The sequence below is a fragment of the Podarcis gaigeae genome, assembly GCF_964106915.1.
Source record: "Podarcis gaigeae genome assembly, chromosome: 1".
NCBI lineage: Eukaryota > Metazoa > Chordata > Lepidosauria > Squamata > Lacertidae > Podarcis > Podarcis gaigeae.
The window spans coordinates 99,137,212-99,164,461 of NC_139678.1; the positions used below are offsets into that span (position 1 = coordinate 99,137,212).

Below are 27,250 nucleotides of genomic sequence, written 5' to 3' on the forward strand. Positions count from 1 at the left end.
CAACTCCAGGCACGCCTGGAAGAAGCGGACCATTTGGATCCCTTCCAGTCGGGATTCAGGCCTCATCATGGGACTGAAACTGCCTTGGTCGCACTGGTTGATGATCTCCGGCGGGCTAGGGACAAAGGTGAGAGCTGTTTCCTAGTTCTGCTGGATCTCTCAGCGGCGTTTGATACCATCGACCATGAAATCCTTCTGGACCGTCTTGAGGGGCTGGGAGCTGGGGGCACTGTCATACAGTGGTTCCGCTCCTTCCTCCTGGGCCGTGTTCAGAAAGTGGTGGTGGGGGATGAGTGTTCAGACCCCTGGCCGCTCACTTGTGGGGTGCCTCAGGGTTCTGTCCTCTCCCCCATGCTTTTCAACATCTACATGCAGCCGCTGGCAGGGATCATCAGGAGGTTTGGGCTGGGTGTTCATCAGTATGCAGATGATACCCAGCTCTACCTCTCTTTTAAATCAGAACCAGTGAAGGCGGTAAAGGTCCTGTGTGAGTGTCTGGAAGCGGTTGGGAGATGGATGGCGGCTAACAGATTGAGGTTGAATCCTGACAAGACAGAAGTACTGTTTTTGGGGGACAGGAGGCGGGCAGGTGTGGAGGATTCCCTGGTCCTGAATGGGGTAACTGTGCCCCTGAAGGACCAGGTGCGCAGCCTGGGAGTCATTTTGGACTCACAGCTGTCCATGGAGGCACAGGTCAAATCTGTATCCAGGGCAGCTGTTTACCAGCTCCATCTGGTACGTAGGCTGAGACCCTATCTGCCTGCGGACTGTCTCGCCAGAGTGGTACATGCTCTGGTTATCTCCCGCTTGGACTACTGCAATGCGCTCTACGTGGGGCTACCTTTGAAGGTGACCCGGAAACTACAACTAATCCAGAATGCGGCAGCTAGACTGGTGACTGGGAGCGGCCGCCGAGACCATATAACACCGGTCTTGAAAGACCTACATTGGCTCCCAGTACGTTTCCGAGCACAATTCAAAGTGTTGGTGCTGACCTTTAAAACCCTAAATGGCCTCGGTCCAGTATATCTGAAGGAGCGTCTCCTCCCCCATCGTTCTGCCCGGACACTGAGGTCCAGCTCCGAGGGCCTTCTGGCGGTTCCCTCACTGCGAGAGGCCAAGTTGCAGGGAACCAGGCAGAGGGCCTTCTCGGTGGTGGCGCCCGCCCTGTGGAATGCCCTCCCATCGGATGTCAAGGCGATGGACAACTACCTGACATTCAGAAGACATCTGAAGGCAGCCCTGTTCAGGGAAGTTTTTAATATGTGACATTTTAGTGTATTTTTTATCTCTGTTGGAAGCCGCCCAGAGTGGCTGGGGAAACCCAGCCAGATGGGCGGGGTACAAATAATAAATTATTATTATTATTATTATTACCTATTTTGGGTGCTGCAAGAGAAAAGGCCCAATTCCCTTCTGAGAATAGTGGAACACACAGCGAGGCATTTATCTTTTTATTTATACAAATTTCTACGCTGCTCTTCAAGCAAGTTTCCTGGGCAGCTGTCCAACACACACACAGGCACAAATTGCATTGTGTTTTATGAACCCAAGCTGTATACATGCTCCTAAAATCTACAGCAAGAAAAAATATTCACAATTAAATTTTGGACCACATCAATGTGTCTATTTTAACATCAAAGGAATTGAAAACAAAACTGCCACTATCCTAATGTCATTATACAAATCTGTAGTGTGACTGCATTTGGAAAAAATGTGTACGGTTCTGGTCACACCTCAAAGAGGATAGTATAGAGTTGAAAAAGATTCAGAGAAAGATAACAAAAATGATCAAGGGCATGAGTCAACTCCCCTATATGGGAAAGGTTTCAGCATTTGGGACTTTTTAGTTCAAAGAAGATATGATTAGCAGGTGACATGATAGAAATTAATAAAATTATGCATGACATATATAAAGTGGATAGAGAAAAAGATTTCTCCTCTCATTACCCTAGGGACGAATCTACACTGGTCAGTTAAAGCGTTAAGAATGTGTTATAAAAATGTGACACCAGAGGGCGTTGTAGAAAAGTGACTAGTCATCAATGTAAAGTTGTATTGAGAGCTATACTACTTTTTTTACAGTGTTTTCCAGATCGGTGTAGATCCAGCCTAGAATTCATGGACATCCAATGAAGCCGAATGTTGGATGATGGATAAAAGAAAGTATTTCTTTGCACAGTGCATAGTTAAACTATGGAACTCATTCCTATAAGAGGCAGTGGTGGCCACCAACTTAAAAGGAAAATTAGACAAATTCTTGGAAGATAAGGCTATCAGTGGCTACTGATCACAATCGTGACTTCCACCCTCAATAATTTAATTTATGCCTATTTGAAGTTTAGGCCCTAGCACACATCCAATGATGCTACCAGGAGCATGCCAGGGCCAACAGACATAAGCCTCTGTCCCACAGCCACCCCAAAGCTGGCAGTGCAGTGGTAGAAAAGAGTTGCTAGCTTTGAATGTTGTTTATTAAATTTGAATGCCGCCCTCCATTCGTAGATCTCAGAGTGGCTCACAACATACACACAAAGTCTGCATTCATATCCATGACTACTAAGAAATCCGTACATAGTTCTGGTAGTATAAACAAAGCAGCTGTGAATACCACCCCCCTCCAATCCATGTAAATTTGAGACAAGGAAAGGGAATAGGTAGCAGCAGCGAAATGTAGCAGGAGAAGTATTTTGGGTCATTAAAAGTCTAGAGGAATCCAGACCCAATTTGGAATGGGCTCGGAAAGTTCAAATCAAACCCACACATAACCAAATCAAACTTAATTCCTATAACTGAACACGACCTTTTAACTTGCTCTTTTGTGTGTGTGAATGTATTTGAAATGTCACATTATAGCTATTTCACAGATGATATTTTGGCTGGTTTTCAAGTTGTTGAATTGATGTTGCTGAATATATTTGCTTTTGGTTCTTGTGAAATTAGATCTAAGAACAAAAAAACATATTCTTTAGCAGAGCTACACAACTTATTATGTGATCTACTAAAATCAGCACAGGACTTCAGACCACAAGAGAGTCAAGAAATCTGATTTCCCAGGGCTTTGAAAACCCCAGAAGTTATTAAGCACTTAGCAGGTCAAAATAGACCTTTTGGTTCACAATATGACTTTTTGTTAAATCTCCAGATCCATGACTTCCTTTCTCATTGACTGAAAGATAGGCTAAATCCCATTCACTCCAATATTGACACACTGCATTATGCTTGCTTATAATAACATATGGACAAACTCTGCCATGGATTCAATATCTCAGTAGTAAGGCTTCGATGACCAAGGGGTCACATCAAAGGAATGGAAAAATTTAGTTCCATCGAAGTTGTCCTACATGTAGGTATGAAGTCACATATTCATTTTCCCCACTGAATAATGTTGTCTTAATAGTTTAATGATATATGACATTTCCTGAAATTAAAAAACAAAGCTTCCTCTCCCTCTAAGGAATACTGGCATGGTGAGAAGAATTCACTATTATTTAAATAAATACCTATTCAGAGAGGCATAAATTGACTTAAATATTGATGTGTAGCTTCATCTGAAATGTTGAGGTTCATAATGGTAAAATTATCTGGCTGAACAAAGCATCCCAAAATGTGAAGTCAAATCATTTGATCCTGTTCTGTGGGGAAGGGTGTGTGTCAGACTATATGATGTTTAGAAGGATTTTGAGTCAGCACATGAATAATAATAATAAAAATTTATATGTTATAGTGACGTAGCCAAGACAGATGCCAAGGCTTGAAATGCAATGCTTTAATTTTGGTTGAAAGTGTGTAATATCATTTCCAATTGAGAGGGTTATTTGCTTCAGCTGCGTAAAATTGACTGTAGTTGTGATTAACAATTTGGAGCTAAAGCCATTTGAATTATTGAAGAAGCCATTCTACAGTCTTTTATAACCACCAAATATTTAATGATTAAAATATATTACTAGGCACTGTCTTGTTTTTACATTATGTGTATACACACAGAACACAGTGGACTTCTACACAGCGCTACACAATGTGGTTAATTATTTCAGATTCATATAGTTGCACTAATTTCTGTTTTAAAACTTTTCATATCTTAAAGTACAGGGCATATTTATGCATACTTGCCATACAAAAAGGGATAAATTCTGGGGTTAACAGCAATTCTTTTAAATTCTCCCCAAAAGTCAACAGTGTGAACCTCACCAGGAAGCACATTCTCATACCTTCCAGTAGTTCTCTGATGAAATTAGGGACATCTTATTCAATAATAATAATAAATAAAAAAACTCTACCCATCTGACTGCATTGCCCTACCTACTTTGGCCGGCTTCCAACAGATATGAAAACATATTTTAAAAAATTAAACATGAAAAACTTCCCTATACAGGGCTGCCTTCAGATGTTTTCTACAGGTTATATAGTTACCTATCTCCTTGGCTCGGGGGAGGGGGGTCATCCTCCATAATCTCCAACATTTCTCTGATGAAAATAGGGGCATCCTAAGGTAAAGCAGACATTGTGGGATCAAATCAAAAAACGTGATGGCTTCTGTAAATCCGGGACTGTCCCTAGAAAATAGGGACACTTGGAAGATCTGCATTCTACAAGTGGGAACCACTGATGAAAAAGACTCTGTCACTGGGCAGCACTAACTAGACAACCCCCAGTGGCAGCACCACTAACAAGGCCTCACCGCCAATCTCAGGGTCCAAATGGTTGATGCTGCGGAATGCATTCATTTAAGGCTTAGTAGGCTAGCACCATTTAGGACTTTGTAGGCTACCACCTTGAATTGGGCCTGGTAGTTCATTGCCACGTTGTGCTTGTCAGCCAGTTACTTGTGCTGGTCAATTACTTCCACTTTGCACAGCCACCTGATGAGAAAAGCTAAACTAAGTCAAGAAGTTAAGGGTCAGCTAGTCGGAGCACCTCAGCAACAAGAAATGAAATGAGTTGTGGAGGGAAAACATACAGTCACCCATGTTCTCTCTCTACAGGTAATATCAGCTCTAGAGAGGGGAGGAAATGTGGATTAGGATTGCAATGCAGAAGTGAAGGGTTAAATTTGTGACTCTTTGTAAATGGTTGTAAGTGGCCCTAAATGTAACTTGGGGGTGGGGGTGGGGAGGCAGAACACTTGGAAATGCACCTCCAGCATCACATCTATCTTAGGAATTTCAAGGAAGCTCAAGAGGGTTTGGCTAAGACTCACAACACTTTTCTGTGCGGGTCCATGCAACACTGAATTATAACAATTTTTATTACACATCTGAAGTTAACATAACTATTGGTCTTCTAAAATTCAGATGATGTAAACACAGGGCGCATAAATCATTTCTGAAGCCATCTGTTGTTATTTCCTTCCTCTTACTGCTAAAAGCCAAAGTAGAGAAGACCAGGCCTCCGGCCCTCCAGTACATTTCTCTTTTGAAAGTTTATTTTGTAGCAGAACCTTCGCAGTATAAAGTACGAGAGAATACACATGTATTTATAATAAGACAATTGGGGCAGAGTCTGTGTTGTTGTTAATCGAGAATTCTGTGATTCCTTCTAGCAATATTGTTCTTTTTTGCCAGGTTTACATTCCTCTGGGATCTCCAGTCTGTGTTTATTCTCTTACTTCTTGGTTTGCAGTGAATTCAGCTTCACTCAGAGATGAGAGGCAACTTTTGTGAGCTAGGTTTCTGAGAGTTTTGCACTACTTGTAATGAATTAAATTTTTAAAAGGTTTGGACACTGGCAGTTACAATCATCTTGGATACCTTCTGAACTTTGTTTAAAGCCTTTGAGCCTCTTGAGGCTCTCTCTTTTCTCCCCATTAACACTTTAAAGAACACTGACCAAACTTCTGACAATCTCCCTCAGGACAAGAATAGCTTCTTCCTAACGGGCTCCTTGACAGGTCCTTTAAAGTCATTAGCGTCTTCTTTTTTGTTTTTTGTTTTTTTACTTCCTTCAAAGTCCACATGTATCTTTATTTCACCCTGAGCTTATAGCAATTTCCTCCAAACCTTTGAAGTGGGTCTTAGAAGGCAGCAGTCAATGCTGAGCCACAACAGCTAATATCAAGTAGTATTCTATGGGTTTGCTTCTCACATTTTGGATTGTTTGCCAGAGGAATGAGAAAACAAAGGCAACTAAAGGTCTTGGCTGGGAGCCAAAGTACTGCTTCAGAAAAAGAAATTTTGGGGCTTCTATTTCTCAAACTGCAGTCCCCTGCGCTGCATGGCAAATAATGTTTGAAACTGAGTCGACTTTGTAAAGTAGTTTGTGTGATATGGTGTAGCCCAAGGTTCTTCAATATGAAGTCAAAAATCCCACTGTGAATACCTTTTGTATATGACTCCCAACATTCATATTTGAAGTGGTGTTGTGGGGAAAATAACATTATCTATATGCTGAAACTAAAATATCTAACACATCTGAACTGCCCTCCTGAGAGAAGATTCTCCCACAGTTTGGAGGAACAGTAATATAGAAGACGACACTTACGACTATTTAAACGTATGAACTCCTAGAAATGGTTTTTGCACCTGATTATAAGAAAACATTAATTCACTGGAAATAGCTTTCCTGAAACATTTTCTGCTACCCCATCAGCAGAGCAAGAATTGAATTTGTTATTTGCCTTTGGCAAGCAGACATTGAAACCATGAATACATGCATGATGGAAATTGGACTCCTCTTTACTATCTCTTTGTGAATATATGCATTTTTTGTAAACAGCTCTAAAATAACATTGTATATTCTGTGTACACACACTTCCTTAATATTTCCAGGTGGTCCCTACCACTTTTCTACCTTACCATTTTAGGTACGTTGTTCCTTCCCTCCCTGACTTTTGCTGTCCTCTGATCTAACTTGAGATGTCTTCTTCTATGAAGCTGAACCTCAATTTCTATGTCAAGTCGGCTCCTGCCAGCTGCACAATGCGTTGTCTGGGAGCACTGTTGCAGCTGGACTGTGAATGGCTGTTTGGCTTGCAGATCCACTCCAGTACCTGCATCTAAGGGTGTGTTTGCAGGCTTTATATGTTTTGGCCATGTCCCCTGAGGGAACTCTAAATGGAGGGTGGCCCCACTCCTGTGGCATGAAAGTGTGGTAATGCTTAAAGTTAGGTGAAATGAGCACTCTTGGTCACATTTTAAGGTGAAGGGCATTTCTAGAGGCCAGCTGCTCTGAGTTGTGGGGTCACCAGCCTGGATATGGAACATTATCAAGGCTCACTTGCCACATCTGTCCAGATCCGTTGTGGGGCCTCCCTACTCAAAATAAGGTGGAGCCAGGCTTTGGGGCTTTGCCTTGTCATCATGCCCCTTGGAATGGGCAGGGTTTGGGTCAGCCACAGTTAAAGTCACATTAGCTTCCTGCTCTTCTCATTTCCCCTGCTGACATTATAAATAAAATGTGATCCTAGTTCATCCCATCACTTATGCCTCCCATCTGTACCTGGCTCCAGTCCGTACACTCTTAAGAGTATATACAACAGCTCAAGATAGGAAGAGCTTCAAGAAAGCCAATACAAAGCATGCATTTTTCTTTGCATTGTGGCCACAAAACAGTGGTCATTCCCAGTCCATTGTGTCCAAAATAGTTTTCAAACTGTTACACTGAAGGAGCTAGGAAAAAAGAGTTGCTATCTTTAAAAATAAAAGAAGAATTATTTGGCTTGGCTCATCATCTCCTCATCTGCTGTGTAAGATGAAGAACTAATATATTTTTCAAAATACAATGCAAAAATGAGGAAGTCATTGGTATCTTATAAACAATATGCGTTGTTTATCGTGCTTCTCAGACTTGTTCCCATATACAGTACATATTATTTCAGATAACCAAGCATCAAGAATCAGCTTTGAAAGACACTGAAGCTCATAAAGTAAAACAATCAAACATGATAAAACCATTTTTATTCTCTGCTACCATGAAGAAAAGAATTTATGCAGTTTGCTCACCAAGAACAAAAGACAATTGCATGTATCTATAAGCTGACAAGGGACGCAGGTGGCGCTGTGGGTTAAAGCCTCAGCGCCTAGGACTTGCCGATTGAAAGGTCGGCGGTTCGAATCCCTGCGGCGGGGTGCGCTCCCACTGCTCGGTCCCAGCGCCTGCCAACCTAGCAGTTCGAAAGCAACTCCGGGTGCAAGTAGATAAATAGGGACCGCTTACCAGCGGGAAGGTAAACGGCGTTTCCGTGTGCGGCTCTGGCTTGCCAGATGCAGCTTTGTCACGCTGGCCACGTGACCCGGAAGTGTATCCGGACAGCGCTGGCCCCTGGCCTCTTGAGTGAGATGGGCGCACAACCCCAGAGTCTGTCAAGACTGGCCCGTACGGGCAGGGGTACCTTTACCTTTACCTTTACCTATAAGCTGACAGTAAAGAAATAGCAGTGCCATCACCTGTTTCATTCAGTGTTCATATGCATTACCTTTTTATGCTGCAGATACAAGCATAATGTAACCCTGCACTGAAAAGCACTCTGCCTTGTGTATGTCCCATTTAAAATGTTAATGCAATGAATTAACAAAACAGTAGTATTCTCCCCACTGTAAAAAGCCATTCAAACATTTCAATACTTGAAACAAAATTCTCGAGAAAATTAATCAAATCCCCTCCATCTCCCACAAGACAAAAGACCTGCATTTTTAAAACGTACATAAGTTACAAGAATGCTTATCTAAACTTTTATAACAAGGTTTCAGCAAGCAAATTGCAGAAATACATTGGATTCAGTTTATTTTCTTTATGTATTTATTTTATTCTTACCACCCACCCACCTTCCTTTCCTCCCAGAGACTGAGTAGTTTGACATCTTTCCTATATTTAATGGAAATGAGGAGTTACATTCAGTCCTTTGTGTAAGAAACCTAAAAATAAGTAATCCACTGTATTATTTTACAGTGGTATATTGGGTTACAAACGCTTCGGGTTACGAACTCCGCTAACCCAGAAGTAGTTGCTCCGGGTTACAAACTTTGCCCCAGGAGGAGAACAGAAATCGAGTGGTGGCAGCAGCGGGAAGCCCCATTAGCAAAAGCGTACCTCAGGTTAAGAACGGTTTCAGGTTAAGAACAGACCTCTGGAATGAATTTCGTTTGTAACCCAAGGTACCACTGTATTTATGAAGTCTGTATACCTCCCTACACCCGCAAATCTTAGGGTGGTTCACGAGATAAAATTATAATATAAAAACACAAAATACATAATCCAAATAAAAACAAAAACAACCCAATAACACCCCCCAACACATTTTAAAAGGGCATTGGATGTCAATCAGCCAGAGGCCTGGTTTAAGAGGAACGTTTTTCCTGGCACCTAAATGTGTTTTATCCTGTGAACCGCCCTGAGACCTGTGGGTCTAAGGTGGTATATAAGTAGTAGTAGCAGCAGCAGCAGCAGCAGCAGAAACAACAACAATAAAGGCACTAGGTGAACCTTCATCAGGCAAATGTTCATTTCATTCATTGAAATGAATGAGTTAAGACCACTAATTTTAATAGGTCTGTGCTGGGAAAAATTGGTTGTCTTCTTCCCACACCATATTGTATGGGTTTGTATGAGGCAATGATCCCCTAAAAGTCCTGGGTGCCAGCTTCTCCCCATAATTTCTGAAATTGGTAAATGTGGGGTTTGAAGTCAAGCCAGCTTCCCCAGGAGCTGGACTTACGAGAAGTGCCATCCAATAACAAAGGCAAGTGATAGCAGAGTCATTACCCTGACATTCAGCATCATACAACAAAGGGGGAGGTTGCCAGGGTAACAAGGGGGTGTGATGTCACTGCAGGAAAAGAGGGTGTTCTTTTACACTGAGGTTTTTTGGCAAGGCATTCTGGGAGCAAGATGGAGGAAGCAGGGAGAACTCAATGCTCTGAGGACCCAGGGTGGCTGAGGCTATGAGAGGAGCAATGAGGGACGCTCTTGGGTATAATGTTCTGCACCCACTCCATTTTAGGCCTTAGGTGTAAATATGTGTAAAATGAACCATACTTCTGAAAGATGCTAGTCCCTGCTGTGGCTTGATTTCCCAAAAGAAACATAACCCTGGGTAAGCGCCCGGAACCCCCCTTACCAGAGCCGTCTTTCCCATTGGTCTTAGTGGTTCGTTGCGCCAGGGCGCTGGCCTCTCAGGGGCGCCCTAGTGAGTGGGGGAGCTGCGATACTTTGCTGGCAGCTTTCTTCCCAAGCCTCTGCATTGGCCCTGCTCCTGGTCGTTGTCCTCCTCCTGTTTCCTGGTGAAAGGCAGCGCACAGCCTTCCTGGGCTGCCTTCTTGGGCGCCCTGACACCAGAGAGCATGTCTGCCAGCACGTTTTCCTGCTTGATCGCCACCACGCCGGTGATCGGGGCGGTGGGGGAGGCAGAGGATATTTTCCACTGCCCCCTTCCTTGTTTTGGAGTTGCCAGGGGGGTGCTGGAGGGATCTTTGCACCACGCCGCCCGATATGCTTAAGACAGCCTTGCCCCTTACATCTTGCTACTGCTTGGCAGAGATTGATATTGGTGTGTAACAATATAGGTCAGGACAAAAAAAAATTCCTTCCAGTAGCACCTTAAAGACCAACTAAGTCAGTTCTTGGTATGAGCTTTCGTGTGCATGCACACTTCTTCACTGCACAAGACAGTTAACAAGCAGGGACTCCTTCAGTACTTGGAAGGTGTTGCCTTGAGTTTGGAAGCAAAAAATATTCCACCAACATTCTATCTTTGATTTAAATCGTTTTTGTGTTTCTTAGTCATCACCAGCAAAGCTTGTCCTTATCACAGATCTTTTCTAGCAAATCTACCACTGTAGATGGGTATCTGAAAACAAATTAGGGCTTATACTTGTACAGGATATTTAGTGTCAAACTGAGCATGAAGATACATGTTTGATGTATATATTATTTCATGTCATAAAACAAAAAGATGTAAGAATAAGGCAACAGCTATCCCTTTAATGTATACTCCTTTTCATGTGTTTGACTTTTAATCCATCTACTCCCTAGGTCCTACAGTAGCATTTATCTCCATGACTCTAAGCTTTTAAAGCGACAAACAAAAGCCATTATCTGTCGCTTGAATGAGCTCTTAGCTTCCTGTACCCCTTATTAAATTCTCTGCTATGCATATCAGTTGTGAATTACTGATCAGCACTGTTTTCAATTAAGCAGTCATGTGAATCTGAATTTGGTTCGCATGGCACTTCTTTAGTACCAGTACTAGACTACATTACAACATTTCAGTCTTAATTTCCATCTGCAAAGTGGAAATAACACTAACATACTTTGCAGGGTTGCCCCAGAAGAAACCACAATTGGCATCCTAGTAGCATAAGTTGTCATCCATAGAGGGCTGTTCAGACATGAATCCAAATTGACAACTATTGTAAAATTAATGAATATTAGGGAAAATGTTGGAATGAAACTGTCTGGCTTTAGTAGAAATGATATAAGGAGTTATGTATAAATAAGCATTAAGTTTTAAGGTATTTTACGGTAAGATAAGGTTAAATAAAGTAAGGCAAACTGAATAACAGAATATGGTGAAAGATGGAAAGGATTTGCTGAGTTAATTAATAGGTTAGACTGTTAAGATTAATTATTTAATAAAAATTGAAAAAGATGGAAAGAATTTGCTGAAATAACTAATTAAGCTAGAATACAAAAAGGGAGGTGTGAGGAGGTCAAGGAAACAAGCAAATGAAAGATAAAGATATGTAATATGGGATTTGTATTTTTCTTTTTTTCTTTGTTGTTGTGTTGTTGTATGGGTTTTTATGTATTCTTTTTTCTTCTTTTTTTCCCCTTCCTTTTTTGTAATCTTGAAACTCTTAATAAATATCATTTAAAAAAAACAACAGACATGAATCCAAATTGACAACTAACCCATGCTTCTCTAGGATCTACAAATGGTCCCAAGTTACCAAGTAATTCAAATATTTTGCAATGAAAGCTTTAAATTTGAAAAAAGAACATCAAAGCCAGGCGACCTAATCCTATATTCTCATGCACACACTGTACATGTTGTGCCAGCTGAGAACAGGTTACAGTGTTAAGCTTCTTTTGTTACCGGTAGGGTCAGCAGAGCACCAGACACAGACATCAATGCAGTTGCAATACAAGTGGAGTGCTGCCCTTATTCCATGCCGCTACGCTATGCAAACAGCTTTTACTGACACCAAGGTGGAATCTACACACATATAAAAAATGCTGTGAAAATGCTTTTGAAAAATATATTGAATTTGGCATAGCTCACTATCACCATTTAGTGTCACATTTGTATATTGCACTTTAGAACACACTTAAAACGTTTTGTTTGCAGCTGTGTAGCTGAGTCCTGAGGTAGAGGAATGGCAGCACTGTGGCTGGTATAATAAATTATAGCCAGAAGGTTTTCAGAATGGACAGCAGCACAACTTTTGCAGACGCACAAACTTTTGTTGTTTTACACTGAATATTCAGTTTTGAAATGCCTCCATATTTTAATAATTCATATTTTCTTTTGCAGATACAAAAGAAGACGAAAACCCATAAAGACCACAATAAAGAAAAGAAAGCAATCAAATCAAGAACATCATTCCATGGGCCACTACATAGTGATTCACCCTGATTGCAGTTATACTTTCTGAATTTATAAATTAGGCTTTTAAATGTTTTATTTAAATTTTACAAACACTTATTTCCCTTGAAATCAGCATTCATAAAGCAATTTCAGAATTTTGTTCTGAAATATACACGTTGCATAACGAATTGCACACTTTTTAAAAAAGTGATTTCTTTAAATCAGAATAGTTGTATTGGATTTGCCAAGTACCTAACAATGGAAGCAATCAATAGAGTGACAACCCTGTATTTTTATTCAAGTTGTACAGATTTTGAGTGCCACTCTTTTGGCAGAGAACACAATCTATAAATATTAGAATAAAATAAATAGATCTAATGCTTGTGATGCTTCAGTATTTGTACATAAATAAGAAGAGCTACCATTTTAATGAGCTGATTTATAACCTTGCAATGTTACTAATTAGGCTTATTCACTCATTTAGCAGTTTTAACAAACATATACGGGGGAAGGGATCCCAGGAGCATAATTCGTGTTGAGGGCTAAGACAAATTGCACTTTAAAAACTGCCAAATTAAATGAATTCTTTTCTTTTGACAACTGTTTGAATAGCACTTTATATCATAAAATGCTGACGTTTTCTTAATGCCATTCTTTATAATTAATTAAAGATTCAAATTCTCAGAAATACAAAATGATTTGGTCTACTGAACCATTTCCCACTTTGACCACCAAAACAGTGCAGGGCAGAGAATAACATTAAAAACCTTACATACTTTATGTGTGAACATGTGAATGCCAACACAAAGATTATCTGATATCGCACATCAATCAAATCCCTAAATGTGGAGGCAATAGTAAGTCTCCTATGGCTTTGCAGTTATGACTACTACCAAATATTTGCTCAAGGTAAGCCAGATGAACATGTATACACATCAAATATACATCTCAGGTTAAGCCAAAACGTAGAAACCAGACAAATGAATAGTGAAGAATCACGAGGAATACCAAGGTGGATATGGAACTACTGCTAAATTGAATCTAGTCTGGCTCTGAAGCAGGGGTACCAACTTAAATAAATATTTGGGGGTTAGGTAAGCCCCACTCTGCATAATTGATCACAAGAGGTGATGCATGCACACCATTTGAATGCCCTTCAACTTGTGGGGGGCAGGCTTCAAATATTTTATGAAGGGGCAAAGGGACCTTGGTGTTTAGGAGCTGACTCCTATGCCCTGAAGTGGGTTTAGAGAAGATGGAAGTGGGTTGATGAATGAAGGCCAGATACCAAAAGTAGCATGGATGACAAATGCACAGAGGGGAGTCAGAGAAGATGATGTTGGAAAGGCAAAGTTGGGTACACTCATTTTATTTAACTGCGGCTATATGTCATGGCGTGTGACGATGAGGACAGTTTATAAGTGGTAGCGATAGAACTGAGAGGAGGGAACTTTCAGAATCGGAAGAATTTCGTACAACCCCAGATGCCCCTCTGCCCACAAGCCCCACCATGTTTTAAAACATTTCCTTGCAAGACGGGGTAAGAAAGCAAAGAACAGCCCCAATCCAGCTAAAGTTCAATAAAGCTGTTAGAAAGCTAAAAGGTTCTGATTAAGCATAGAAGTGGTGAAACTTGCATTTAATGTATCCACAAGAGTAAATCTAAAAGTTAAAAATAATACACAAACTCAACCATTATGACCCCTAAACTCCTGAAAGTGGGATGTTTCAAACCATCATCAAATTCACTTACCCCGACAATGTACGCCTTCATCATATCCATCAGGACAGTCATACACGCCATTGCAGAGTAGAGACAAGTGAATACATCTGTTGGTGCCAATACATTTAATATGATTCAGGGGACACTTGAATTCTGTTTCTTCAGGACCTAAAAAAAGAATAGATACAGGCTAATTAATATGCATTCTGATTCTGTTCAAATAAATAAAGATTAGTAAAGCAAAGAAAGTACCCCACTGTCATGTATTTGCATAATATTTCCACTTTAATGCTAGCTGCAAGCTTTTCTATGCATTTGTCTACTATGCAGCTTTTCTGTGCATTACCAGCAGAATTATAGTCTCTTAATAAGGATTAACATAATTAAAAGAAAATCAACTGTTTAAAGAGGATTATTTTTTAAAAATGAAGACTATGCAATTTATCATTTTTATGGCAGGTTTACTTTTCTCTAAAGATTAGGGATGCTGAAAATTATATTTAGCAACGTTGAGGACAGTGTGCAGATTGTTTTCAAATATTATTCAGTTCTTATTTTTCAATATGATTACAACACAAGCCTGCTAGTCTGTTATTTAGGAGACCTTAGGCAAGGACTTAACCATTTATAGCAGAGAAGGGTAAAACAACCTAGACAAAAATGCATTCATTATGACATATGGCAACATCAAGAACACCAAAATACTAATTATTATCGTGCCTTGGTAAATTATTGTTTTGTGCCCATTTGCTATGAATCAGATTATGTGCCTTAAATTAGTAATTGTGGGGCACAGCCCATTGGTGTGACCCATCGCAGACCCTCCAAGTCCAGGGATGTCCCTGATTTAGAGAAACTATCCCGGTTTCTGATTTGATCTTGGAATGTCACACTTTTCCTAAGGATGTCCCTATTTTCATTGGAGAAATGTTGGGGGGTATGGAGTTATCTGACCCCCAAGCCGTCTGAAGTCAATCCTGTATAAGGAAGGTTTTTTAAAAAAATGTTTCATGTTTTATTATGTTTTTATATATGTTGGAAGCTGCCCTGAGTGGCTGGGGCAACCCAATAAGATGTGTGGGGTATAAACAGTAAAATTATCATTATGGAATGGGATGTCCCTATTTTCATTGGAGAAATGTTCGAGGGTATGCCATTGTATTTCTGGGTGGGTTGCACAACTGGGAGGTTCTTTAAATGCCCTCCTCCATTTCCAGGGGCTGTTTCACCAAGCCAACAGCATAACAATACTGTTCTGTAGCCCCTTTAAAATTCAGGATCACTCTCTCTCTCTATGTCTTGCTTAAATTCTGTTTGAATATATACTGCCAGCATATGCCCATACAATATACACTTGTTAGCTATTGATGTGATATTCTTGCATTTTCTGTTGTAGAGCAGGAAAGTAGAAGGGAGAAGTAGGGATGGTAAGGTAAAGTTAAGTCACAGATGGGTCTCAAAATACTAAGTTTATAGGTGGGCCTCACATCAACATGTTTGCTAAGTGCTGCATTTAATGTTAAGTTTGTTTGAAGTCCCAGATTGAGGAAATCTAATAAGCAGCTTGAAAGCTCATTCTGGTCCCCATGGGCTTCCCATCTGGCCCCAACATAGATCATAATCCACAATTGTGGTTCATGCAATATCTCTGATTTAAACAAAGGACTGTTTATCAGCAACTTCCAGAGGGTAGATCTGTTAGTCTGTTGCATCAAAAATAAAGTGCATTGTGGCACCTTGAAGACTAACAAATTTGCATGTACACAACTTCAAACACCAATGGTAGCAGCACACCGGAGCCAGAGTAAATGGTAATGTGTACACAGTTTTAGGGGGTTTCCCCTAGAAAGTTTAAATTTGGATTAAACAGAGGGAAATACAACCTGGCATTTTGATGCCAACAATGTCATTGTATGCATGAGGAGCACTGAACACACAAGGAAGACCCATCTCGAAGCACACTGAGCCAGCCAAAGATGGATAAAAGGAGGAAGAGTTTAGTTCTTTTTCACATTACACTGAAAATCAGAAAAGTTCTTTTATTCTATTGACAGAAAAATAATTTGCATCAGTCTTCCACAAGATTACCTTCCACTGTACTAAGTCAATTGGCTCTCATACTTCCTTCTGCTAAAATATACAGACTCTCCTATAAAGAGCACAAACATTCTGAAATCTTTAAAATATTATCTGACTTATCCCCCTTTGAAGGGGATCACACAACTACTTGCAAAAGCCTATTTGTTTGTGAACAGGGGATGGTTTGAAGTGAAGATAAATAGACTCCCAGAAATATATATTAATCATGAAACTACATTTCTAAGGGGAATTTTTTATTCTGTTTACAAAAACAAATAAGCAATAGATTAAGAGGGATGATTAACATACAAATGTGATTATTCTGACATTGAGTGGTCTGGGTATATGTAGTTAATATTCTTTCTTGGCATATTGCTCTCTCAAGGCCAGGTAATATTGTAAAATAAAGTTATGCTAGGATTGAGTGAGAAAGCCTGTAAGCAAAGGGTTGGTTCATCCCTCCCTCAATTCGGGGTCTCCTCATCCTAGGCGTTTTCAGTGCTCAGATGCTGGAAGAGGAATGCACTCAGTCAATCTTGATAATTTATTTCCTCGGTATAGAAGATACTGGGAGAAAATATCCTGACCTAAGCAACACTATGACGTGCTAAAGATAATCTTGTGGCCAGGATAAGAGCTTGTACTATGTTGCTATTCCTAGTTAACCTAGGCATCATACATTTAAGAAAATGAAGGTAGTTTCCCTGAGCTGGGCCTCTTATGTGTTTTGTAGGGTTTTGCAGAGTAGGTCAACACAGCTGCAAAAGTATAATTATAAAATTTCACTCTAAATTTAAAATGAGCTTTGCATGCCTTTAAGTTTGCCAATATGTGCAACCATGCAGCTATTTAGAGGGGCATGGGGAGGGGCCTTGGGTTAGACTCATAGTGACTAGGCTGCCATAATGTGAGTGACACCAGCAGGTAGAAGGGAAGTGGAATTTAAGAGTTCATGCACAGTGACGGAAGATTCGTGGCACCCTAGAGCTGCATCCCTGTTCATGACAGCTTGGTAATGCATAAAGTCATCAGAATTCCATGGGACTTAGTTCTCAGAAAACATGTATAGCAGTGATGGCCAAACTCGGCCCTCCAGCTGTTTTTGGACTACAATTCCCATCATCCATGACCACTGGTCCTGTTAGCTAGGGATGATGGGAGTTGTAGTCCAAAAACAGCTGGAGGGCCATGTTTGGCCATCACTGATGTATAGGATCAGACTACATGTCAAAGGCAGATGTGTAAAAGGCCACAGTTAAGCTCAGATAATTGTGATAGACCTTTCCTTTGGAGTATCAGAATTCGCTTCAAAGAGTCAATCAGACAGCAGTAAAATATTATTATTTTTTTATTTTGTCATGACAAAGTAATGGTACAGACACATGTTACCCAATGTCTGCCTGCCTTCTCTGAGCTTGCCAGCCCTTTTTATACATTTGCAGAATAATGCCACCTGATTTCTGGGAAATCGTAATTTTACCAACTTCCTATGTCCTTCTATGGGCTTGACCTTATATGGGCTTGCTTGCGCCCCTTCTCCCCTGCAATGGCCTCACCAGCCTCTCCACACCATGGCAATACAGTGGTGCCCCGCAAGACGAACGCCTCGCAAGACGAAAAACCCGCTAGACGAAAGGGTTTTTCTGTTTTGGAGGCGCTTCGCAAAACGAATTTCTCTATGGGGTTGCTTCACAAGACGAAAAAATCTTGCGTCCCCCAGCGGGTTTTTTTTGCTTTTTTTGCCCTTTTCCTAAGCCGCTAAGCCGCTTATCAGCTGTTCCGCTGATAAGCCGCTTAACAGCTGATCGCTGGAAGCCGCTTGACAGCTCTAGCACTAATCCGCTAAGCTGTCAATGGGCTTGCTTTGCAAGACGAAAAAACCGCTAGACGAAGAGAATCGTGGAACGGATTAATTTCGTCTAGCGAGGCACCACTGTATACGTTCCTGAGTCTGCTTATCTCTTACAACCTTGAATAATAAACATTTCAGTCTGCTCCATCAGTGCCACCCTTGTTCTCCTGATGGACCTCGACATGTGTTCACACAGTAAAAATGTGTTTTGCACTAATAGCAATAAGATGGGGCTTTGTTTCTTGTGCCCCCTGTCCAGGGTACAATAATCCATTCAGCTTTTGCTCTTATCTTTTTACCCGCCTAAGCCAGTCATTCTGAGAGAGGAGAAAATGGCTCAAACAGTTTTTGGGATCATATGGAGAACAATATTCTAATGGCTCCTTCATTCGCATCCTGTGTGTGTGTGTGTGTGTGTGTGTGTGTGAGAGAGAGAGAGAGAGAGAGAGAGAGAGAGAGAGAGAGGAATGACTTTAGCATTCAATAAAGGTGATGGGCAAACAAGAGCACCCCTGACTGTAGGCTGCAAAGAAAGATGAAAGCTGCCTTTGCTACCTCAACATTCTGCCCAATGTTCAGCAGGAACTCACCTTAGGGCACAGGGAAGTCAGGGCAGTAGAGAAAGGTTTGGCACTCCCCACTCTCAGGGCACTTCTCAATGTGAAGCATTCCCCCACCCCTAGGGAATGGACTGGGACTATGCACTCTCAGCAAGAATTACTGTGGAAAGAGCTTTTATCTTTCGTACTGGGTTTTGCAAAGGTCTCATCAGGCTCTGGAAGTGGTATCTTGGAGAGACCTGCAAGATCTTGCACTGGCTACTAAAGGCAAGACTGTTCATGTGAGGGTGGTTTCAGGGGCTCGTTCTGATTATAAGCAATTTCGGTTTTACATGCTATCCCCTGGAACGTAACCCCCATGCAAGATGTGATCCTAGTAGTATTACAAAAAAAAGGTCAGTACAACAATGGAGTCAAAGTTTTAAAGCAATCAGGAAAAATGTCACTCTACTTTAAAATTTTCAATGTTGTTTGTGTCCCTACATATCCTCCTTCCTCAATAAAACCATATCCTTCTGCTACTGGAACAGTCACATTACAATGAGAAGACGGAAATTATGTTCTCTCTCGAAATGATCTCATATATGACCATACAACATAATTCAATAATACATAATGCATTTGAGGACACCATGTATCAGGGAAAGACAGTTTGATATAAATCGTCTCAGATTTTAAATTGGTTTTTTAAAATAAAGAAATACAGATGAATCATTCTTTCGAGGGCTCACATTCTTTGCTGTTCTATAATTATCCCCTCTCCCAGTGGAAGTGCATATAAAAGTGGTTCTTAATGCAAGTTTTTGCCTGTCTGTGTTTGTACATATGCATACAGAAAGTAACCACTATCATTTGGAAGTTTGGAGTGTCATGAGATAAAGGTTCTTGAGAGCAGAAGAAGTAAGACAAGGCCTACAAGGCTTACACAATCATTCAAGCCTAAGCCTGTTAAACTGCTAAGTCACTGTGACTTGTGACCCATCTTGAGTGATGACTCATTCTCCCTATAAAAGCAGCCAGCATCTCTGTGGGCCTCAGTGTCTGTCTGTATGTCTGTCTAGCTCACTGTGTGTGTTTGTGTTGTTGCAGACAAAGTGGCTCCAGGACTCCAGTTAATCAGCAACTAAGACTGTGCCTCTGTGAAGAGTTAAATAGCTGCTATGAGCACTCCGTGTATGCTCTTTAACTATGCTGTTTATGAACAACTTTATTCTGTTTATGAAGAAGACTCTGTGGTTAATTTATAGCTGCGTGACATGGAGCAGGTGGTCATTCTTCAAATGATCATCCCATAATTAAGAGAAAGAGTTTATGAGTTGGGTCCTGGATTTTGGGTTGCTTCCTTGATTTTATCTGAAAAATCAATCAAGTCAAGTCAGTCTACACATGTATAATTTGGTAATGTGAGGGATGGGGGGAGGTGTGTCAGGTGAATTGGGAGGCACTGTGTCTTGTCACTCCTACCATGCTCAAGGGGGCCAATTGGATAAAGGATTGTCTTATCCAGCCCTGAGACAGAGAGAAAAAGAGAGGGAATGCTCTACTAATGTTACCTACAGCTTTCTGTAAAGAAAGCAATTTAAAATCCTTATTTCATCAATATCACAATTCTAAATCTATTTATCCACGTGTGCTTAGCTTAATATTGTGAGGTACTGACTTGTCCAAGAACTTTAAAATCATAGGGAACATGGATCTCCAATGTACACACACCCAACATGAGCATACCACACTGTCCCTATATCTTCTAATGTTTTCTTTTTAAAATGAATTTGCAAATAATTTGAGCACAAAATGAATCAGCTGCCTTTCCTACCCTCAACCATGCATTAAGAGCGGTCAGAGGGTGGCAGGGTGACCGTGTAGTGACCTCAGAGATGGGAGTCCTGGGTGAGAGAGGAGCTCTCCTTCCACTGACCTTGGATCTTTGTAGTTCCCCAAAAGGCCAGCCAGGACCTCACCTATCACAAGTCTTCAGATGCTTGTCATAATATCCTTGGTACTGGCAATCAAAACAAAGGTTTCTCTGCAGTGGTTTTTATAAAGCAAGCACCTATGGACTCTCCCTGCAGTATTATCTGATGAAGTTGATTAATGACTGTAATTAAGATATTTAAGCTAGAAAGAGAAATCCATACAACTACCATTAGAACTATGTTTTATAAGCATAGGCTGAAATGGTAATGCTGTACTCCTGAAGAATACATTATTTGGGCAATTGAATTTAAACCCATAAACAGGCAGTGGAAGGGGAATTCAAAGGGGTGGAAGCCTAATTATCATGCACTATACACAGCAAATTAAAGGAATGAAGCTAAAGTCTTGGACACGCTCCCCAGCCATGCCCAATTGCCCTTAGTCTGAAAAGGGCTGCCTTACTCACCCACAGGGCTCTGTGTGAATTATGACAGCCCCTTTCAGACTAGTATCAACCATACATCCTCCTGCACATTCCCATTTGACCATTCATGCATTCAAACTGAATGTCTGGAGACAGCTTTGGTGAGGCTTAAAACTGAGTAAACATGGAAATCTTAACTGTTTGCACAATGTAGAAATTTTGGGAGGAAGAAAGCAAAAAGACAGTAAACATTCAAGTATGGGGGGGCATAAGCAAGTTGATAGCAAGTGATAACAAATATATCAGCATTCTCTTTCTAGAATCATAGAACTGTAGAGTTGAAAAGGGACCCTGAGGATCATCTAGCCAATGCAGCAATCTCAACTACATAATGCATACAGAATCATGGTGTCTAAGTCTAAACAGATTGAAAGTCCCATTCATATGCAATCCCTTTTGCATAGTTCTATGCTATGTGCTGCTGTTTGCAACAATATTACCATTTAACTGAGTTTGGGAGCATCTCAGTATGATGTATACTTTGTTTAGTCCCTTTAGATAAAACAAGCATATCTGTATTGTATTTGCATTGCAGCTGACTGAAGGATCCTAGCAGCGCAACGACAATGAGCATCGGTCTCAACAAACAACAACAAAAGAGAGAGCACTATGAAAAACAATAGATGACGGCAAGTATTACCTGCAAAGCTGAAAATATAAAAGTTACAGAAGTAGACCTTGGCTTCATTAAATCATTTTAGCTTTGTTCAAGTCATTGGAGCACCTCCAGTTTACAGCACCCCAGGACGAGCTCAAAGTAAATTGGTCTCTTTCTCTTTGTAACAAAACAATGAAACAACTGTATACATATACTCTCAGAAAGAAGAAACTGTTTTGGCTTTTGGTTTTGTTTTGGTACATTTCACTCCAAGTGAGAGCTTCCAGTTTCCATCAACAGGATGCCATTCATTCTGGCTTATGCTTAAAGTGTTGCAGTACAATTAAGCTGTTCCAGACTTCCACATAAATGACCCGTTCAAATTAACTTGAGAAGGGTGGTTGTATTGGTATCAGAGACTTAATGGCTTGAAAACGATAAATGTGCATCTAGGCCTGATTATTGTACAGTAGTGACACAATAAGATCTAAATGAATGGACTGTGTCCTCCTACTGTGCCTACAGCTTATTTGTGCAACTTAATGATCAAGCCCAACCACATTCAGTTTCAGAGTGAATAACACAGACTTATTGGAGATATTAATGCACCCATAGTTGCTGATTGGTTCTTTCATGTGATGGTTTTCTTCCAGTCATTGTCTAATGAAAGTGAGAAAGGTGAAACAAATCTTTTGCATACTTACTTGGAATCAGCTCACTGATTTCAACAAGACTTACTCCCTAGCAAGTGTGTATAGGATCAGTGCTTCAGGGGCTTGAAAATAAATAACCCAGCTGAAATTTCTAAGATGCGAGAAGAGCTTTTAATGCCGGCTGCTGTAGGCAATCTCCAACAAGCACCAACATTCTTCAATTTGGTTATGTCTCTTTTCTCTTAGCCCTGCTTTCTGCATGTAATTTTCCAAACCATCATTTCCAGTTCCCTCTCACCTGATATTAGTGAGAAAATAACAGACATTTGTTCAACTTGTTTTCAGCCTCAGTTTGCATTACTTCCATTAAAAAAAAAAAGAAATTCTTTCTCCCATTGTGAATAACATTTTCTCTTGTAATGGATCCTTGGTGAAGTTGGAATTGCTTGAATGATTTGCTCTAACTGCTGTAACTACATTGATAGGTTTTAACTTTGTGGAAAATTTTGGTCCCATGGGGTTTTCCTCCTTTTTAAAGCTATGGAGCTGATAGCTTTTTATTACTGGGGAACATAAAGAAAGGCAAATGGAAATAACACATGAATGATTAGGCAGTGCAAGTGTCCCCCCACAGCATGTTGCAGTTAAATGCCCCAAACCAATGAGAAGCATCAAATATATATATGAAGGCATATACTAATAGCAATTTCAAAACTCTGTCAGTCCTTATGTAGTCAAAATGCTACCATCTACAACTGAAAGAAAGGTATCAGCAGGCTTAGGAGGACCTTAAGGCTTGTATAAGTATGAATCATCTTGTGGGGGAGAACTCTGGGGAACCCCATTCTCCCTCCCCAAGCCCAGAGTCTGTTCACTGGAGAGAATAATGCAGACAATCTGCTTAGGAGGGAGGGATGAAAAACAAGGGAGAGGAAAATGGAATGGATTATTGACACTGAGAGGACATTGAACAGAAAGACCCCACACTGCAACAATTGTACATTGTTGTCTTAAGTTAAAAGTATTATTTTCTGTAACACACACACACACACCAGCTTAGAACTAGAGCTGTGACCAGGCTGACTTGACGTTGGGGCCAACAGATTGTGATATGCTGGCTTTGAGAGCAACCTTCATTAGATGCAGTGAAGTGCCAAAGTGATGAGATTTATAGAGATTATTTGGGGAAACCATGGGTACAAAACCATAGCAGTAGTTCAAAAAGAATGAATGCATGTTTCTTTAAAATGCAATTGGAACAAGGATAGCTAGAAACCACCCTCTTGAGAAATTTCACTAGTCTTAACTTTGTTTGAAATTCACATTTTTCTCAAATCAAACATTTCCATTTCTCCCTTGAAATTTTGCTTTAAGGTCAATATGAATGGCAATTCTAGGACCAGCATTGGGTTTACACCAATTATTTGCATTACAAATATTAGGAAGTTGTATAAAGCAACCATTACAGTCATGGGTAACTATGCTCCTTAAGCAGTTTTTAAATGGTCCTCTTCTTTGAAATCATTTCCCTGCTCTGTCCCCCCTCAATTTGCTGGATAACTGTGTTAAAAGTTTATTTTTCCCCCTTAACCTATGAATGCCTTCCTAAACCTTTAAAATGTGTTTCACTCTGAATCTGCCCTAAAAAGAATGCCTATAGTTCAGAAATCCCATTATTGCACATGCACATTGCAGTGGATGATGCTAGCTAATAAGTAACATTGAGCAGTAACATCATTAGGGGGGGAAAAACAGTTTGGCATTTGGAAAGGAGCAATTAAGAAATCGCAAGAGGATGCAGATTGCCTTATTGACTAAATTTGGTTTTTGAATTCTTAATGCCTCCTGTACATTATTTTAGGAATCTTACTTGCAAAATTAGAGTGTGCCTCTAATCTTTAGTTGAAAAAATACCTTCCGAATTATAGTTAATTAAGTCAAAGCTAGCCTGCACATTTTTCTTAAGGAATAAGAAAAACCAGAAAAGTAAACTGAAACCTACAGTTCACACACATGAAGACTGAGCAGCCCCTACCAATTGCACAAGAAAGAATTCTTCAGAGCACATTGTCCAACCGTTTCAAGAACAAAATTGTGAACCTCTGCAGTTGTATTGAAAAATCAAAGAAAATGTGCCAAAGACTTCTTTAGCTTGCAGAATGCTTAAATAGCTGCTGGTATTCTTTATATTCTAAGAGACTGACATAAAAGCTTTGTTAATGGATTTTTCTGGTGATTTAATACAACACACTAAAAGCAGTGTTTAATGCCTGTTGTAGTAAGAAATGAATGTTGTCTCATGTAAATTGTCATTCATTAGTTATAAGGAACCTATTAGTAATTTTAAAGGGTGTTTTTTTTCTCTTAAACTTAATTAGCATCACACATTTTGAGGCTTCCTTGTGTCAATTGTTGTAATGATTTGGTGTCTTTGCATGCTAAAGAATGGGCTGATAATAAGTGCCTCAGCTTGAGAGAAATGATAGTAAGGTGAACAAAAGGGTGTTAATTACCCATACAATTAAAATGTCCAATACCAGCAATATTGTAACACTTCCCCACTTATGGTTCGGATATTTACTTACCCAACTTGAATAAATGTCAGCAGAAAAATGTAGATGTTGATCTTTGCAGAAATGTAGTGAGTATAGGTAACAGAAGTACAAAGTTTATGATGACAGCAAAATAGTAGGCACGTAATTTGTAGATCCTATACAATAACCGTCTGCTATTCTTTTTATTCTTTCTGATTTAAAAGGAAACGAGCGAATGGCAAAAATCTTTTGTAAATGCACAGTGTTCCCTGAATTTCACAGGATCATACAACATTTTCCTCAACTATTGGGCCAGGGTGGTACTGTATATTGGTTAGAGTGTCAGACTAGGACCTGAGATACCAGGGTACAGATCTCCACTTGGCCATCAAGACCATCACCAGGGGAGGGGGTCGTCTAAAGCCAGTTGCTACCTCTCAGCCTAAACAACACCACAGAGTTGTTGAGAAAGAGAAGAACCATGCATGACACCCTGAGCTGCTTGGAGAGAAAAAAGTGGGATATAATTGTAGATAATATATATATCATATTAAAATATGCATAATTAAATTAAATATTTACTATTATTAAAGTGGGAGGGTTTGTTTGTTTTAAAAAAGAAATGTGAAGCAACAACACACAACCAAAAAACACCCTACCAGAATGTCCAGCTCAGTTAATACAAGTTTGAGGAAAGTATGTTTTCATAATTATTAATTCTTTTGGTATTTCCTATACAATGTTCTCATCTTGTAGTTGAGGAATTCAAGAGTTGGATGCAGGATCTCCCCTCTCTGGAGGTAGCAGCCCTAAGTAGAGTTAGGTCCAATAAGCTCCCATCAGCAGAAAAAGGAGAAGTCTCCCCCCCCCCAAAAAAAACCCTCTTCCCTTGTAGCCCCCAGTGCTTTGCTGTTCTAGAGGGTCTTCCAAGTTTCTGAAATAGTGGGAAGATAGAAGCAGGAGGAGAGGACAACTGACAAATATTGTCTCTTCCCCTGTTCCACCATGGGGATTTTTCCACTAAAAGATTGAAAAGCCTTCTGTTCACAGAAGGCAAAATCTGGATCCAAGCCATAGTATTTTCTACTCTTAGCAATTATGAAAATGGGAAAATATTATGGAGGGCTGACTCTCAGTAGTCAGGGGTTGGAGGCATGTGGAAAAGATAAAGGTTTGGGGCAAGAACTGTCTTTTAGTTGTACACCCGTTGGCTATAACCTACCTTCTTAGTTAAAAATGTTGTTTTTGCTGGGTGATGTTCACTGCTATATTAATGTGTAATTTAGGTATTTACATGAGAATTTGCCATTACAACATTCATACTTTTGAAAACAAAATATGTTATTTACAGAGCCAACGTGGTCCTTTCAAATTATGGATCACTTTTAAAATAGAGGGGATGAGGGAATCAAAGTATTGCATTATTTAATCTGTGTTGTCACTAATTTTCAAGCTTTTTTACTTTTAATGCAGCAGTGTAATGTATACTTTTTAAAAAATAATTGCCTATTTTTCAGTGTATTTCATTCACTTTTGCCCTCTAGAAGAACACATAAATGTAAATGAAATCTCACTGAAACAGAATGTGTAAATCATTTCTTCATACGATGTACTGCACAGAAATAATATAAAACCATTTTACCTTTGAGAATTCACAGTTGAACATTATAGCAGTTATAAAGTGCCTTTTTACGATGTAAAAGCAAAAACTGCATCTAGAAGAAAAACTTTACAAATCACAGAAATTGTGACTTCTTTTTGGCTTTAACATGCTGAACAGTGCGCAGGGGGAGGAGAAGGGAGATCATTCGGTTGCTGATGGAATGATCAGAGAGCCTTGATTTCTTTCCTATGTTTCTATGCGGAGTTGCATGTGCAGTGAGAATATGAACGCCACTCACAAACACTTATCCATTGTGATTGACAGATATTTTTATAGTGTTCTGATTGACTGTCAGTAGGGTACTTTTATACGATGGCATCTAACAACATCATTGCCACTCATGCAATGGAACTTCCCTTCCCTCTCTTTCCCCCATGAAATTTACTCCAGAGAGTTGAGGGGAACATCCAGAGTAGATATAAGGTGAAGTGGAGAGGGGCAGGGAAGGAAGGAGAAGTTATGCTGCACAGGCAGAAGACTTCTGCTCATGCAGTGATTTCCTTGACTACAACCCTCCATTTATTTCTTTTGTATTGGTATGCTGTTCACAATTTTATAAGCCGTTGGGTCAAATAACATTATATAAATGAACCATAACATAACTATGTTACAGAAGTTACATCAACAGGATTAATTGTACCAAGGGCCTCCAATTCCATTCAGA

At 40.1% G+C, this 27,250-nt stretch overlaps 1 protein-coding gene across 1 annotated transcript in view; it reads right to left on the reverse strand.

Moving 5' to 3' along the window:
- Positions 1-27,250, reverse strand: part of LRP1B (LDL receptor related protein 1B) — a 755,078-nt gene that overhangs the window by 397,704 nt on the left and 330,124 nt on the right. The window contains exon 3 of the mRNA XM_083702321.1: positions 14,277-14,414. Within this exon, the coding sequence (XP_083558447.1) occupies positions 14,277-14,414 (138 nt within the window). The remainder of the gene's footprint in view (positions 1-14,276; positions 14,415-27,250) is intronic.